Genomic DNA, 17,751 nt, shown 5'->3' with positions numbered 1-17,751 from the left:
TCGTGCTGTTCTTGCAACACAGGGGTTTCCATGCTAAGTGCAGATCTGTTCCATTGAGCCTGTAGCCGGTGATATCAGAATACGGCATAAAGAGGAAGAGAAATTAAAGTTAAGAGAACAAAGACGACCCACGGAGTTTTGTTTTAAGGATACTTGCTGCTAAAGTTTGTATGATAGTGAAATGTGTTATGAATTCTATTGTAAAATGTGCGTCATTTTGAAGTGTTGTGTAGAGTTTTAGATTTGTGACTACCTTAAATCACAGAAGCATGTGCTGCTAAACCCCACACAGCACCACAGCACTTTGACACTGTGTTCCTTTATTTCAAATAATTCTAGGAAGAAAATTAATTATGAATTGAATAATAGATTATTTGAAACTACTGTGTTGCATTCTTAAGTGCACCAGAATGCTGCATTTTTCATGTTACACTTTAAAGAATTCCCAGGTAACATGCCCCCATTGGGTTCACTACTAGTGTTTGGGTTACCATGCCCCAGTTAGACTCATCTTTGATGACAATGAAGTTTAAAGTCCTATGCCTAGTTTCAGTTCCCTTTATGCATGTGTTCCAAGCAGCTGTGACAAATGTGGATATGGGGGGTGGGGGCGGAACTCTCAGAATCCAGATCTCAGAGTGTTCATGCCACCCTCATGGTACCATCAAAAGTCATTGAGAAATGAATCATGATGATAGGATACCAGGGTATAATGCTACCCATTTGATACATTAGTTCCAGAGGCAGCATTTCAGGACCCGTTAGTCTCTAATCTGTATGAGTCTGGGAAGATGTTTTTTTTTGGTTTTAAATATAATTGGTTTTCCACATTTTATCTGTGGCATATATTGGCTTTAGCATGGATGTCATCTAAATCATAGGCTATCAGTAATTGTCCTTTTAGATTGGTCCATGGGGTTTTATTTTACATTAAACTCCATACTGCAAGTCTAGAAATTATTGAGTGAAAATATTTTAAGTCAATTTCCTTTAAAGTCTATGTAAAGTCTATGTCTATGTAAACTGATTTTATATCTATTTCAGGTTTATCAACAAGTGTAAATCTGCATAACAGCATTGATTTAACAAGAATTATGTCATTTTTATACCAGCTAAGATCTGGTTCTTGGTATCAAGAGTTGTGTATCTTTCAATTTAGGACCAACTTGCTCAAGCAAAACTCGTATCTGTCTTCATTTGGAGTTTTACCTGAACAAGAATTATGGGATTTGGCCCATACAGAATAGGCATTCCTCAGAATATTCACTCTCTTTTAATTTATTGTAGATACTAAATAATATTTTCAGTTATAGGGTTTGAATCCAACGTCTTTGACATTGAGTTTCACCTTACTGTTGGTCCGTATGAGGAGAGATTAATAAGACTTGGACTTTTCAGCTTGGAGAAAATAAATAAGGAAGTGTTATTTACCCCTTCTCATAACACAAGAAACAAATGAAATTAATAGGCAGTAGATTTAAAAGAAACAAAAGGAAGTATTTCTTCAGACAACACAGTCAACCTGTGGAACTCTTTTCCAGAGGATGTTGTGAAGACCAAGACTAACAGTTCAAAAACGAACTTGATACATTCTTAGTGGGTAGGTCCATCAATGGGTATTAGCCAGGATGGGCAGGGATGGTGTCCCTAGCCTCTGTTTGCCAGAAACTGGAAATGGGCCATAGGGGATGGATCACTTGATGATTACCTGTTCTGTTCATTCCCTCTGAAGCACTTGGCATTGGCTGCAGTCAATAGACAGGATACTGGGCTAGATAGACCTTTGGTCTGATCCACTAGGGCTGTTTGTATGTCCTACTAATTCTAATGGAACTACTCATGGAGTAAGATTCTATTTAATATGCATGAGTATTAGAATCTGGCCCATAGTATCCTTCATTTTGTGCCATGCTCTAAAATTGAAAAAAAAAACAACCCATAATGCTGTGTATTTTGATATATGTCTTCCTTCTGACCAGATTGTTTGCACATACTGTGACCATGTTAGAACTGTTATTAAGTGATGCTCATGTAAATAGGACTGGTTCATCGTCTACAATGTAATCTTTTTGGAATAACCATTTGCCTTATTTGTATCTTAAAACCTCCCCTACTCTAGTGACCCAATCCTGCAAATGTTTAAGCACATGAATATTTACTCCCACAAATAGTTACATGGAAGTCAATGGGACTACTCAATTGACTAAAGTTACTCAGAGGCATAAATGTTTCCAGGATTGGGCCCTTCCAGTGTAATCCTCAAAACATAATTTATTTGCTGATTTTGAGCTAGACAAGCCCCAATGGTACTGGAAAGTTTCTCAGGGAAACTCCAGAAGTTGACACTGATATCATCCCCAGGAGGTGAGCGGTTTCTGGACACATCCATGCCAGTCGGGGAGTACTGGGGAAGGCGGGGGTGAAGTTGTAACCCTCCTGCAATACAGGGGAATTCAGCAGTATTCTTGTGGTACCTGCTATCACAGATGCTGACTTCTTTCTCTTTGCTGGTGGGTACTCCTCTCCACCCCCTCCCCCCAACGCTAGCAGCAGGCAAGGCTTTGGGGGGAAGATGCCAAATGGGGCTAGGGCATTGGAGGGGCCTCAGGGGAGGGGCAGAGCCTCGTGGAGAAGAGGTTGAGTGGGGGCAGGGCCTTGAGGTAGAGCACGGGTGGACTGGGGAGTGAAGGTGTGGTCCAGGCACCAGGGCCCACAAAAGATTAATCCGGACCTGCAGGTGCCGAGCACCCCCTACATTTTTTTTGATGGGTACTTGAGCCCCAAAGCACCCACAGAGTCAGGTGCCTATGTCTGCCATGGTCATATGTTTGGAGAGTCAGTGCCACCTTTGACTTAGCATCATGGCTCTTTAATAAGATGTGCTGCCATTGGGTCCTGGACTGCTATGTACTTACTATCAAGCCTAGGTAGAGGGCACAGAATTTGTAGACATGAATTACGACAAGGACAACATTAATTGCCTTGGGGGTTTTCTGAGGTCACTCCATGGGGCTGCCTGGAGATGATGCCACCTAGAGCTCCACCACCAATTGTCTATGTCCCCTAGCCAAAATACCCCCACAAGCTGAATAGTATTCATAAAGGACAACTGCGTGTTAACGTGGAAGGGTGATGCTGCACTGGCTTCTCTTCCCCAGTCTCTGACTGTCTGGGATCCACTGTTTTGGGATTTCCACAGGTTTCATTCTCCTGTTGTCAAGCCGCAGAGGCGATGATATGGCCCTTTGCCTTCACTAACCAACTACTCTGTACTTAATGGGAAAAACAACACTGAAATAAACATATTTTTCAAGGTGAATTGTAAAGAAACCCGTGACACACTGTTGCTTTTCTTTCCTGTTTTAAACATTAGAATGAAGAAGGAATCTCGCAGGAAGGAATGATGGATAATACAGATATGCCGGTGGACCCAGATAATGAGGCATATGAAATGCCTCCTGAGGTAAATCTTCATTTGCTGTGCTCTCTGAATGTATGTGGCTAATGGACATCTGAGCATTTAGCACGGGGACTTTATGCCAAAGTGATCCAGGTGCAGAAATGTAATGATGATGATACTTACATGGATGCACAGAGGGGTGCTTCCCCTCTGTGGGTGGCTGAGAGGTTGCAAAGAGGAGGCAGATTCATGACTCCAACCTTCTTCACCCCATGCTGTGGAGCTGGCCAGCCATGCAGAGGTATATGAAGCTGCAGTATAGTAGCAGACATGCAGCCTCTGTGACCAGGATCTCAAGGACTCGGAATGCATCCCTAAGGCAGCACATCTACCTGGGGCTCCACACCACCCATTGATTTGAGCCAAAGTGGCACAATCAAGCCCAACAGAGGAGATTCACGTCAGATTCACACTTGGCTGTAGGACTCTGTGCATAAGTGCTCTGTTATGTAATTAATAAGTGAATCTGTACTATTTCTGTGTGATAGAGCCTTCATCAGGAAACTTTAATTCCTGGGAAATAATAATGCTTTAGGGCCAAATGTTGTCCTTGGAAGCATGCTAACAGCTCCTAATGAAATTAACGGGAATTGCTCATTCATTGGAAGGCAAAGGGTGGCTTTTAGTACTGTAGCAGTGGGGTACCTGAAAAAAAGAGGGGAGGCCCCTCAGTCTAACCAAACCCTTTTAATGCAGCCAGAACTCCTCCTTTCCTCCATAATAGTACCTCCCTAACCCAGTGCCTATGTTGCACCACCTCTTGCCTTTCTGATTTCCCTCACCCAGCTTCTCTCAAAACACAATATTACATCATTAAATATTTTCCTTGCAGTAATGATATTTGAGAGAACAATTATACTTTCACATGCATGCACGCACACACACAAACACACATTCCAGACTAATCCACAGTAAAGTCCCTTTTCTTGTATTTGGTAAGAGATGAGAGGAAATTAGACCTTTGTCAATGTATGAGTTCAAGAAAAAAAATGTATGTTCACAGTATCTCTTTTCAACAGTTTCCTAATTTTGTGGATAACATTTTATAAGACACAGCAAATCACTTTTACTCCCTTTGGCTCATGCAATCAAGAAAGTAAAATCTTTTGTCTCGTAGTTTCCTTCCACTAATGCTAAATTACTTTGGTCCTACTATATATAGTATTGCTACAATGCACAGGGTACCACCATGAGTAATCAGAATGGTTGTTTCACAGAATTGCCATGCATGGGTTTGATCATGAAAGGCCAGGAGCATCTAGGGCCTGATCCAGCAAAGTACTTAGATATATAATTAACTTTAAGCAGCTGAGTAACTGGAATCAATGGGGCTACACATATGCTTAAATGATTTACTGAGTCAGTGAGAGTGCCTGCAACTCCCAATGGATTGCACAGGGCAACAGGAATATCAGGTACCCAGGACCTCGAAAGGTCATGCCCAATTACTATAATTGAACATATCTTGGTAAAGGAATAATAATTTAAGTCCACAAATATAGTAATTGCCACTAAGATCCTGATCCAATTCCCACTGAAGTCAGTGGAAAGTCTCCCATTTAGCGTAGTACGAATTGGATCAGGTCCCCCATGAATACGAAAGATCTGGCTGAAAATAGTTAGTTCACTATTGAGCATGAAAATAACTTGAAGTGTACAGCCTGCTTATCTGCCATGACATTTCAGACATGTAGATTTTCACAGTAAACTCTTCTAAAGCAGCAGGAGGACAACACTTCAATCTCTCTGGTCACTCAATAACAGGCCTAAAAGTGGCAATTCTTCAACAAAATGCTTCAAAAACAGACTCCAACATGAAGCTGCAGAACTGGAATTAATTTGCAAACTGGACACCATCAGATTAGGCCTGAATAAAGACTAAGAGTGGTTGGGTCATTACAAAACCTAAACTTAATTTCCCTAATACTAATTTCTCCCTACTGTCTGTAATGGGCCACTCTCTTACCACTTCAAAAGTAATTTTTCTTCCCTTGGTATCCTGCGTTAATTGATTTATCTCATTAGACTGACCTTACATGAAAGGATGGGGGTTACTTTACCAAGTGTATTTATACCTGCTCCTGTATTTTTCACTTCATGGATCTGATGAAGTGGGTTCTAGCCCACAAAAGCTTATGCCGAGATAAATGTGCTAGTCTCTAAGGTGCCACAAGGACTCCTCATTGTTTCTTCTAAAGCAGTTTTCTGTCCTAGGTACTGACCCTTCCAATACAAACTCATGTACTTAATTTTTAAGCATACAAATTATCCCATTGATTTCAGTGAGATTATTAATGAATTTAAAGTAAAGCACATGCCTAAATGCTTTCCTAGATTAAGACTGATGATATGTTGCCACTGAAATGAGCAGCAATGAAGCTTTTCCTTCAACACATTACAGAAATACATAAAGGTGGCTTCAGTGCATGTTATATACAGAAATGTGATTTTCTCTTTGCTTATTAGTTCTCTTGGGAATTCTCTAGATATCAAAAGCTATAAGTAATCTTAGCCATTGATATGGAAGGTGAACGGCAAGTTAACCTCAGGAGAAGTCTAATTAATCTGTAAACACCTTTTTCTTGTCATTTAAGTACTGGGTATTTGGAAAACAAGCTAAAGTAATGCCAACCAAATAAAGATAAATAGCCAGATTGTGTTCTAAATAAAATCAGTGGCCTTTTTTCCATTGACCCCAGCGGGAGTAGAATTTTTCTAAGTGTTACCAATTTTGATTTTTGCTCTCCTCAATAGGAAGAGTATCAAGATTATGAACCTGAAGCATGAAAATCTCTTCCCTCTTTCTATCTTCTGAAATCTGCTAACAAAGACGTCCTGTCCTGTACAAGTGCTGAGTTCCAATGTGCCCAGTTGTAAACTTTTTTTTATAGTTTTTACAGTGTATTTTGAAGTCTTCCATCAGCAATGATTGGAGTGTCCGGGTCTGCGCCCTGCTTTCATTCCAGTGATTCCCTCCCACTGAAATGAACAACTGGGTGTCAGGGCCATTGTCGTGCTGTGGATATTGTGGCTTCAGGTTCTAAAAGTATAAAAAAAAAAATTAAACCACCTAAGTGTCTATTGCTTATTTCTAAAGCTGTACATGTTTTATTGCTAGATTGTCAGTAATTTGGTATTGTTTCTGATACAAGGATTTTGTTTGTTTGTTTCTTATTATTACTCTGTTTTGAGATTAATTTATTGTGAGAACTGTTTATATATACATATATAAAGTAACTGAGCATGAACTATGCACCTATAAATATTAACTTAACATTTTTATTGTTTTGTGATGTGTTTTATTAATGTATGTCTGTAAATAATGGTGTTCAACTGAAGCAAATAAAATGTAATTCACTAAAAAATAAACTTTCATATTAGTGGTGATTTACAGCACATTCTTTCCTTTCTAAGAGTATATGTTAAATAATTCAGGATAAGTATCTCATTGTGAAAGAGTTGCTGCAAACAAAATTATATTAGAAATAGTATAAAAGATGGGAGGATGGATTATACGCCAGCTGAAGATATGGCCCTCTATGCTTGTGGGTGTGGTTTATTAAATAAAAGTTTACGAAATAGATGTTTTGATAGTGACAATAAAGAATCAAGAAACAAAAGTGGCCATCAACAATTTAATGCAGCAGTTTATCAGGAAATTGTAAGAACCTATAAAGAATCATTGTCTAGAGGTGATTAAAATACCAAGATATGGAGAAACCAGCTGAGAGATGGATTGATTGCACCATATTTGTGTCAGGTAAAATTTGACTATAATTTGTTTTCCCAAAAATAGACCCAATTGAATGGTTACTGTTTTACAGCACTGAATGTTCTTTATTAAAGCTAAGTATCTCTATATTCACTGTGCTGACTAGGTACACTTCTATGTAGTGAGATTATATAAATATAAAGAGACACTTTACTTCTTTTTCCCTTCTTATTCAAGCTACTCTTTTCTCTTGGATTCAAGTTTTACCTCTAACCTGCGTGACAGCACTTTTTAATCTAATTTTTTATGTTGCGTATTGTCACAAGTAGGATTTTTACCTTTCCTCGTACCCTCTCATTTCAATAAAACCTTGTTGGTATATAATGCTTTGCATGTGTAGATCTTAATGCAGGTAAATATCATTATCCCCGTTTTGCAGATGAGGAGACGGAGTCACAATGAGGTGATGTGACTTGTCCAAGGTCACAGAGTAGGTCAGTAGCAAAATTAAAAATAGAACCCAAGTCTCCTGAGTCTTGACTCAGTGTCTTATCTTCCAGGCAACACTGATCATTTTTCTGATATTGGCATTCCCAGAATTGAAGGTAAAATTCCTGGCATGGTCTCACTAGAATTGTGTACTTGATGTGATGTGTCTGCAGTCAAAAAATAAATCACATTGGTATTTTGCTTTCATTTTGTATTGCAACCTCACATTTGATTTCCTGTCTGCTATCACTCCTAAATCTCTTTTAGCAGTGCTGCATTTCAAAATAAACGATTGAAATGAGAGAGAATTGGAATAGAGGACTTTTTTTAAATGACATTTAAAATTTTCTCAATGTTTCAGCTCATGATTTTTCATTCACAATAATGTTCCCTACTGAAACTCCAGAATTTAAAAATCAGAAAAAGTAATAATATAGCTCCTGGTCTACAGCTCACTAATGTCAATTTATGGGATGGGGTTTACTCCATTGTCTTCACTGAGCTTTGGCTGAGGACCTAAATCATACTGAAAGTGTTTTATAAAATCTCTTACTTATCAACTGGATCAGGGATTCCCAGACATCTTCATAGTATGAACCGCATCACAATAGAGTATCTTAGACTAGACACCTTTGTTCCCATTGAAAGTCCTTTTTCCTTCCCTTTAGCTGTTGCACAACATTGCTAGGGCAACTATAGCAATTGCATCAATATAAAATTGATGTCAGAAGAATGTTTAATGTAAGTTTTATAATTATGATGTGGTTTGGCAGACAGAAGCAAATGAGAAGATCCAGCACCATGGAGGCAAGCCAACAACAAACACTCCATGGGCCACCAGTGGGCAACAATTTGAGAACTGTTGCACTAGGACTGAGATTGACAAAGCTACCTAGGGGGATCAGATGCCTAATTCCATAGGAAGCTTTGAAAATCTCATACATTTTTGAGTGTCTTGTCTTCCCTGCATGTCAGATGGGGGTAGCCTGAATTTTTCTGAGTCAGGAAATCAAAGTGAATTATTTAGGGAAGATATGTCCAGTTGCTGGGAGTGAACCCAACTCCTCAAACAAGCCCTGGGACAGGCTCATGAAAAATATGAACAATATAATTTCACCCCTGTGATGAGCCAGACCTCTGTGCCTCTAAGAATTAATTCTTTTCTTTCTAGTGTAACATCAGTAAATCATTCATAGAATAATAACATTTTTAATATACTATAGGTGATATCTTTAGTTCACGTACCTCTTGGAAAACATGCCCTCAAATGGCCTAAAAGGCCCGTAAGTTCACTGTTGCTATGGCAACACAGTGTGATCCAGTCATACAGTACTGTGCTGTATTTTAATTAGCTTCCTCTAGGGCTGCCTTACCGTCTTTTCCAGGTACGCTAAATGCCAATTTGTCTTATTTCCTGCAGTGCAATGAAAACAAATGTGTGGACTGCAAATGTCAGAACTGAATTAGACCCTGGTAAAGCAAGATCTAAACAAATATTACAGTAACATGATCTTAAAAACAGTCTGCCGTGTGTATGTGTGTGTATATGTGTGTGTGTGTGTATATATTTAAAAGCAGTATGGCAATTGTGATACTGTTTGCTTAAGCAATATCTGCTGGTGAATAGTGTACAGTTTAAAGTGAGTAGACAGTAAAAGATCTCTCTTTTCCTTGACTTAGGAGTCTGGTTTCCAGGTTATCAAGGGAATTGAAAGCAATACTCTATCCTCTGATTAAATGATCAGTAACAAATCTCTCCGTATTCCAATCTTCCTGTGAAAACAGTGTGATGCTTTTTTCCTATTTTGACAGCCTTAATTGCTGTTTTAATTACTCCAAATTAGACTCATTAATTGTTTTTATTACTGTAAATCATGGTGTCATTAAGATTTGCTGTACATGCTTTTGATGCAATGGTTTTGAGAAAACTGTATTTGCCAAAGGAAAAAATGCAAGAAATGACCACAACAAATAACGAACTGAGACGTCAGCCGTAACTTTCCCTCTAGACATTAATATGAGGTTCGGGTAAATTGCAATGTAGTGTATCTGGAAAAATAACTTGCATATGATTAACACTCCTCGGGATGTACTTGTTTTACTCATTGGGACATGCATGTGCTTTCCTGGGGTTCTTTGGTCCTTGACTCACCTCCACATTGCATTGTTTTGAGTGTTAATGTAAGTAATAGTTCTGACTCTTTCACTCTGGCAAGCCTGATAGCAAACCCAGATGTTTCCTGACTAGCAGGGAAACTCTTTGGGTTACATTCATCCCTGGCTTAACAGCAGCGATGAATGGATATCAAAGAGTAATTCTCGAATACAGAGCATCAAAAGTGGAGGCTACTGCTTCCAAAGGCTTTGGTAGACATGCTAAGCACTATTTGTTCAGTTGGTGGAGCCCTTCTTCATACTGTCCACAACTGCACTTCTTGGTCTTGCCTACAGGTATCCATAAAATATTTATACATCATACAAAGTTATCTGGCTACTTTTGGGACCTGACCTGATCCAAAGCCCAGTTACAGTCAAAACTCCTGTGGACTTCAATAGCCTTTGAAACATGCCTCCATCTTAGTGACTTCTATAGCACCCATAACATGATATCTAAGCTTTTCCCAGGCAAAGCAAATCAACATGGTGAGGTCTCAGTGGATTTCTAAGAGTTTCCTGGTCTTCTTTCCATACTGGGAAGGGAGGAACTGTTGGAGGGATGAGGGGATTAAGATACCGTTCATCTAGGTAGTATCTTCATCAATAGTGGAATGTGTTGGCAGGGCGGAGACTGAAGCCTATGACTTTAGAGAATGTTAAGTGAAAATGTGTGGGATGTGTCATCGCTCCAGCCCCTCTTATATTGACCAGTTGGCCCACTGCTGAGGCGATATTCCAGGGACCTGATTCAAAGCTCACAGAAGACAATGGGAGTTTTCCATTGAATTCAGCAGGCTTTGGATCAGACCCAAATACTTCCTCTTTAAAATGCAGGCGGAAAGTGTGGATGGTAGAAGTTCAGTACATCAGGCTCCTTAAAGAGAGCCAGCCCTGATGGTGGGGCCAGCTCTTCAGTGGTCTACATTGGCACAACATCATGGACTTGAGTAGACCTGCACCCATCTACACCAGCTAAGGATCAGCGTTTGCTATCATCCGTTACTGACTGAGTTTAACATGACAAAACCATTGCCTCTTCCATCAGCATGGAACTTGCTGCTGCTAGAACATGGGATGATCAATCCTTTCGGCACTGTAAATGTAATTCCCAGATGTACCAACAACTCAGATGCAGAGCTGGAAAGCACAGCAAGGAACTTTTTGCTCCATACTGCTTTGTGTGCCTGAAGAGAAGGGCTTCATTCTCAGGGAAGGCAACCCTGAGTTGCTGCTTAAGAAAATGGATGTCACAGGGTGATTCAATAATCCAGTCCTTTTCTTTTTCTTCCACTCTAAAAAAAAATCTAAAATATAATGTGAGATGAAGGATCATCTTGTGGTTAAAGCACTGAACTGGGATTCAGGAGATCTGGGTTTGATTGCCGGCTCTGCCAGACTCCCGTGTGATCTTGGACAAGTCCTCTGGCCCTCAGTTTCCCTCTATAATATATGGAGATAATCCTTTGTGTATCTTGTCTAATTAGAGTCTAAGTTCTCCAGGGCAAGGACTATCTCACTCCGTGTCTGTTTGTCAAATGGCTAGTGTGATGGAGTTCTCATCTCAAGTGCAGTTTTATATGCTACTGTAATACAAATAAAAATAAATAAATATATGTCCAAGATGTGAGTCGCATATTAACAGATTGAATGATGCTCTCATTTATACTGCTGTGAATCAGGCCTAAGTACATTATTTTCAACAGTCACTCCTGAATTACCAGTGCAATAGAGAAGATTTAGCATTAAATAGCTCCATGTTTGTTTCTTCGCATAGTGTTTGTCATATTCTTAATCTGTATTTGATGGTTCACTTTTTTTAAATTTAGTTACTTCAATATAAAAAAGGGGTGCAACCAGCACACATTCATAATGAGCATTTTTAAACTGCTTAAAACCAGCCATAAGCCTTTTTGCAACAAGCCTGACATTCATTGTATAATTCTAAAAAGCTTCTTTGATCTAAAAAAATCTAGCAGATGGAGAAGCAGTAGGTGGAATCACATACAAGATCGCCAGAAGGTAATTAATGAGATAGGTATCAGCAGACCCAGTTTTCTATCATGTTGAGGGAGGTTCTTTAGAAATGTATTCTTCAGTGGAAACACAAAGGCTGACTTTGTCCTTTCCTTTAATGTTTGAACCTATCTATATGCCAGACTCTAGAAACAGCCAGTACCTGTGCAGTATATTTCTCTGGAAAGAGGGTAAGGGAGTAAGAATGATATCTGGTTTGTTTGGTCTGTCTTATCCATAAGAGATTTATTTGCAAAAGAGCATGGCATCTACTCACTTCCATTATTTGCCTAAGATCTTTGCTAAAGAGAATGTTGTTGATCGGCAGGACTGACCTCATTAATAATGTTGGACTATTCTGACACTTCTGCCTGCCCTCAATTTTTCTACTTTCTACTAGTTTCCTTCCTTCCTTCCTTCCCTTCCATTCTTTCCCTTGCCCCACTGCCCAATTTCAGTTTCACTGGAATGCATTGTTCAAGGTGAAGTGTTCTAGAATATTGTGAGGTGGCTGTAGCAGGGTCGAGAGAGCCCATGAGGAAATGGGCAAGGAGACAATTGTCTCTCTGAGCAAAGCAAAGACCACTGCTCATGCCCTCCTCCAGAGCTATGGAGGATTCCCTGGCTGCACAAATGCTGTACGTGGGGTTGTAGGATCTGGGAATACACAGCACATTTGCATCGCAGAAGCTGTATCTCACAGGGACTTGAGTGGGGTCAACATGAGTATCAAAAAGGCAAAGGAGGAATTTAGTGTCCAAGATTATTATTATTATTATTTTATTATTAAGATTAGAGATAAGAGCCTGGACAAGATCTCTGACTGTCAGGGCAGGGAAAAAAGGATAGGTGACCCCCTCTCCACCTTCCTTGCACTGCACTAACTCCCTGTGTCCATTACCTGGGGGAGACAGATGGCTCTGTACCACTTAGGGATTCCCCTAGACACATGTAATCCCCAAGCAGCCACTTAAACTCAATTTAGGGATGTTTGCTCAACCAGAGCACTGCAAAGTAGCCTTTCTATACCAGAGTATTTTCTCTATTATTTTCTATTTCTTTCTCTATTTTCCCTCTCCCCACCAGCTCTCTGCACAACATGAATAGACCACAAAAGGATATTTGAGAGAACATGGTAGGTTACATGTGCACACTATATATCCGTAGCACTGAAGAGGACTGCATAATGCAAATATGAATTCAATGCTGTATTGTCCACCTTGTTTTTATTCATACACAATGAAATGATAAACCACCTAAAATATTTAAAAACCAAAATGGATGGTCAGCAAATGTTAGCATTGGTAAGATTTAACCTACCATCCAGTGAAGCCACCCTTAAGTCATCCTGATAATCAATGATAGGGTTGCTGCTTGCAAGTATTTATCTAACTCAAAAGACAAAACATTTATGTTGAACTGCTAGGGATACATTTTGTTGGTTTATGGTGCAAGTGTAAAGACCACCATTTATAAATGCCATGTAATGAGGTCAGAATAAAATCTTATCTCACTTCCCTAACTAAGTGGCAATTTTAACTGGCAGGGGAGATGTGGCAATTTCTTCAAGGCACTTTTGCATCTTGAAGACCTGCTACTCAGATTGCATTGGGGCTATGCAACAAAACTGAAATAAATGAAAAGTTGAGCTTTTATTTGTCACCTAAAAACACCCTGACCAAGTATTGCACAAAAAGCATCACATTTCATCTGAATAATTGGATGTTCTTAGGTGTGAACGAAATGAAGATAAATTCGACAACCTTTAATTTTCTTTTTCATTCTCAGTCTCATGAAAACCCAGCAAAATCAAATGTGATAATAATCTCAGGCTGTTACAGTCTGTGAGGCAGGTGATAATCTTGCAGTGCACAAAATGGAAAGAGCTTCTTTTCCAATATATTAATGCATTTCTTGGACAGATGGGTTTCTTGCCTGCAAACACCTGTTTTTCCCCCATTATATACGAGTTCTTTAGTGTCTACATGTTTATAATTTTGGTTTATTGTTGTGTGCACGAGCTGGAGAATTGCAGGAGCTTTTTGAAAACATAGTTGGGCAGAGTTCATGGAGTCTGGATGTATTACTTCTCTGATTTTCAGAAATGTTCTATATGTTAGTGTGTATGTGTCCAGTAACAGATACAGTTTTTAAATACCTTCATGAGGACAAACCCTCTTGGAAAACTTTTCTGTCTCCCTAATAGTCCTTTTTTTCTCTTTCCCCATAACATTTTGCATGCTTTTCAGAGCACTCTATTTTAACAGGTAGGTCGAGTCTTAAACATTTCTGTAGTGACATACCTATGTGTGTCTTTACAGATACGTTCAACCCAGTGGGCATCAACTACCGTTATGTATGATGTTTGCAGCAATGATAGTAATTGTGGTATTTCTCAGAATGTGGAATTGTCACAAATATTTAACACAATAATGCATTTTAAGGATATCCAATGTACATTTTCAAAAGTGACATAGAAGCCTCAGTCCTATTCTCAAAAACCATTTAGGCTAGGTCTATACTGGGAGTGTTTTGCCAATATAACTGCACTGACAGTCGGTGCCCAGTTATGATGGTCAGGGATCTCCTCTCTTCCTATCCCTAACTGACAGCGATGACAAGAAAAGTTTTCAGTGTAGATCTGACTTTGTACACAGAGTAGCCTTTGACTTTCATGCAGTTTTGACTTTTTGCGCATGACTTTCCATGGGACTTAGGGTGCCAAATCTTTAGGTGTATGTTTACCCTTCAGGTCGAGGTGTGATTGCAGCACAGCTAAAATAGTAACATAGACACAGCAGCACAGGTACATACATGCATTGCTAGTTCACGCTGAAGGCCGTGCCATGGCATCTGCACTGCTATCATTAGTGTGGGTATGTTGGGCTAGCACAGTTGGCGTTTAGGGTATGTCTACACTGCAATCAGGTGATTGCAGTACATGTAGACCTACTCAACCTAGATTTAGTCTAGCTAGCTTGGGTATGGATTGCAGTGCATCCTTGGTAGTGCATTACCTGGGCAGCTAGCCCATGCTGAAGTATGTGCTGCTTTGGCTTCACTGCTATATTAATATCTGGGCTAGCTAGAATAAGTTAGCTCAGCTATGTCTCCACGTGCTGCAACTACAGCCCCTGACTGCAGTGTTGATCTAGCCTGAGTCACTTCTGAAAAATTTTCACACAATTTCATATTATAGCTGCTCCTGAAGTTCCTATTTGTGACAGCCACGCAAGGATTAACTTGCAAAAGGCAGCTCTTGGAAGATGTTCGATACAGCATTGTACCCTAATCAACCAGCTAGTGCAAGTTAGTGCTGATGAAACCAGAGTGAGGCTGAATGTTGCCCTATGGGAGATGGGTAGAGATGAAGAAGAGAACTTGGGGTTGGCTGAACAGAGAGGAGGAAGGGTGAGGGGGGTTATATGTGGAAAGCAGGGAGAAAGTGTACTTAACTTTTGGCAGTTTGTTTGTTTGTTTGTTTGATGTCTGTCTTTAGCTGGTTGTCTTATCTTTTAGATTGTAAACTCTTTAGGCAGGGACCATCTTTGATTCTGTGACTGTGCAATGCCTGGTCCTGTGGGGCGTTTAGGCACTGCTGGAACACAAATGATAAATAATGACAATGATGCATAATGCTTTTAAGGTAGAGTTTCTCCAGGTGAGTGTGTTGTCACTAGATAACCTGCTGGAGGATGTTGTGGATGGAGTTTTGTAGGGGACCAGAACACACTTTCCAGCTCCTGCAGTGCGGTTATGCAATTCTTAAACTGTTATTTGTCTAATTTGCCTCCAGGCTCCTAATTACTGTGTCTGTAAACAAAAAGCAGGTGTTGCCTTACATCAGATTTAAATTTACTTAATTGCAGAAACATTTAACATTGTTTAAGGCAAGTTACCTGAGATGCTTCTCTTTAATTGCTGCATTTCCAGAGGCAGCTTTCTCCTACTGACTAGCAGAGACTCAGCCTCCAGAGAACATGCTGACATACCACAAGGTTGATCCCGGCCCTGATCAGGTGTGCAAGGAGGTAAGAGGGCACAATGCTCTCTCTCTCAGACACACTCCTATGCATGGGCTGGGCACAATGACAGCCCTGAACCCAAGTCTGTGTGAGGCCTGCACAGGCTCCTTTATAGACCTATCCGCTTCACCTTTGGCCAATAAAATGAGGTGGACAGAGGAGAATACTTGCTGCATTGTTACAAAGGGTTGCAGAGCTGCCATAGTTTCTTGAGCTCTGGGAGGCATTGTGCTTCCCTGAGTCCTTTCAGTAGTGGTATACCCATGCACTGCCCCCAAGGCAGAACTGGCCTGGAAAGGTTGACTCCTTAGTGGGCTTTAGCTCAAGGGACTGGTGGCAGCTATAGGACATTAAAAACAATTGGTAAGTTCAGCTTCTGTTCCAGCATAGCTTCTGTGGATGACAAACAGCCTTATACAACCTTGTTTGCTGAATCTGGAGCTGGACAATTGCAGAATCTACCATTTACTCACTGTCACAATGGACAAGACATCTCACCTCTGACTGTTTTTCCTCTGTGAAACGGGGATGGTAACACTCGTTAAGTGCTCTGACATCAACAAATAAAAGTATAATTTTCTTGTTATTGAAGCAGGATCTAAACAGGTGCCTTAGGCTAATATGCCTGTTTGCATCCCTAGACTCTATGCACTAGGGAGGAAGGGAGCAATACAGAACTAGATACAGATGTTTTGCCGTTTCCATGGTTTGTCTTTTTTTAAAATCCATTAACACTTTTCATCCTTTTTTAAAACTGAAGTTGAAGGGCTATACTCCTTAAGGAAAGCACAAAAAATAAGTGAAATTAAATAAGAGGACAAGGTAAAGTCAACTGAGTTTGCAACTGCCAAATTTGAAGAGCGAGACAACATGCTGAGCTATGTTATATTGGTGTTTGTTGATGGAGTTCTATCCATATCCTCTCATGGAAGGCTGACTTTAAAAAATCATAACCTCAAGGTTTCTGAGATTCCCATTTGTCATCCTGCTTGAGGCAAAGTAGAACAGAGGACAAGGCCCCAGTTATGCTGTGTGGAGACAGACTAATAACTAGAGCTGGGCAAATATAGCCAAAATATTTGCCTTGAATTTTTTTTTTTTTTTTATAAACTACAAATGTCAATTTGTGCAATACAAAATCATTTGGCTCTGTTCATGCCCTTTTAATTCACTTTTGAGTTTACTGGTGGCAGGAATGTTAATCTAAGCACTGAATTTAAGTGCAGATTCCAGAACATTTGCTGAAGGTAAATGTTTGATTTTTGTTTTTTGTAATTACAAGTGATCACCAAGGAAATATGGTTATAAGAGTTATGTTCATGCAATTAAGGAAGTGAAACATGTCATACGTTGTGCATCCATCCAAATCAGCTCTTTTGCATACTGAATATTCACAATAAAATGCATACAAACCAACTACAGGGCAAGAATTATTTGATGACTAGCTTTGAAAAATGAACGCACATGAGAAAAATCAGACTGTATATGGCTACATCATCAACACAAAAAAGGTGAAATTCAGTGACTGAATTGTTCATTAAATTAATCTCTCAATTCTTTAATGTTGTAATTTCACACACCAGGGCCGGCTGGCTATTATATTGTCAAGCATGACTGTTTTTGAACTATGTTTACAACTGTTTGGAGCACAGATGTAATTTTGATCTGTTGTAATAAAGATGCTTGGCTGGTTCACTTTGTTACAGTCAGTCCAATGTACAACTTGATTGATTGACTCTTACAGAAACCAATAACTCCTGTTCTCTGAGATGCACATTTCTTTTAATCAGCCTCCCAGGGATCCAGGCACATAACTGCACTAAAACTAGTACCACAACTAATGCTAACTTTTACTACTGCTAGCTAAATGAGAGTGGTGGTTACACAAGCTTTTT

The 17,751-nt window shown here is 39.7% G+C and overlaps 1 protein-coding gene across 1 annotated transcript in view; it reads left to right on the top strand.

The window, feature by feature from the left end:
- Positions 1 to 6,814, top strand: part of SNCA (synuclein alpha) — a 97,165-nt gene extending 90,351 nt beyond the window's left edge. The window contains exons 5-6 of the mRNA XM_050944074.1: positions 3,374 to 3,463; positions 6,215 to 6,814. Of these exons, the coding sequence (XP_050800031.1) occupies positions 3,374 to 3,463; positions 6,215 to 6,247 (123 nt within the window). The 3' untranslated portion in view covers positions 6,248 to 6,814. The remainder of the gene's footprint in view (positions 1 to 3,373; positions 3,464 to 6,214) is intronic.
- The last annotated feature ends 10,937 nt before the right edge of the window (positions 6,815 to 17,751 follow it).

This window comes from Gopherus flavomarginatus, chromosome 3 (genome assembly GCF_025201925.1).
Source record: "Gopherus flavomarginatus isolate rGopFla2 chromosome 3, rGopFla2.mat.asm, whole genome shotgun sequence".
NCBI classification, from domain to species: Eukaryota; Metazoa; Chordata; order Testudines; family Testudinidae; genus Gopherus; species Gopherus flavomarginatus.
The sequence above is the reverse complement of the archived record's forward strand: the minus strand, read 5'-3'. Positions and strand labels throughout refer to the sequence as shown.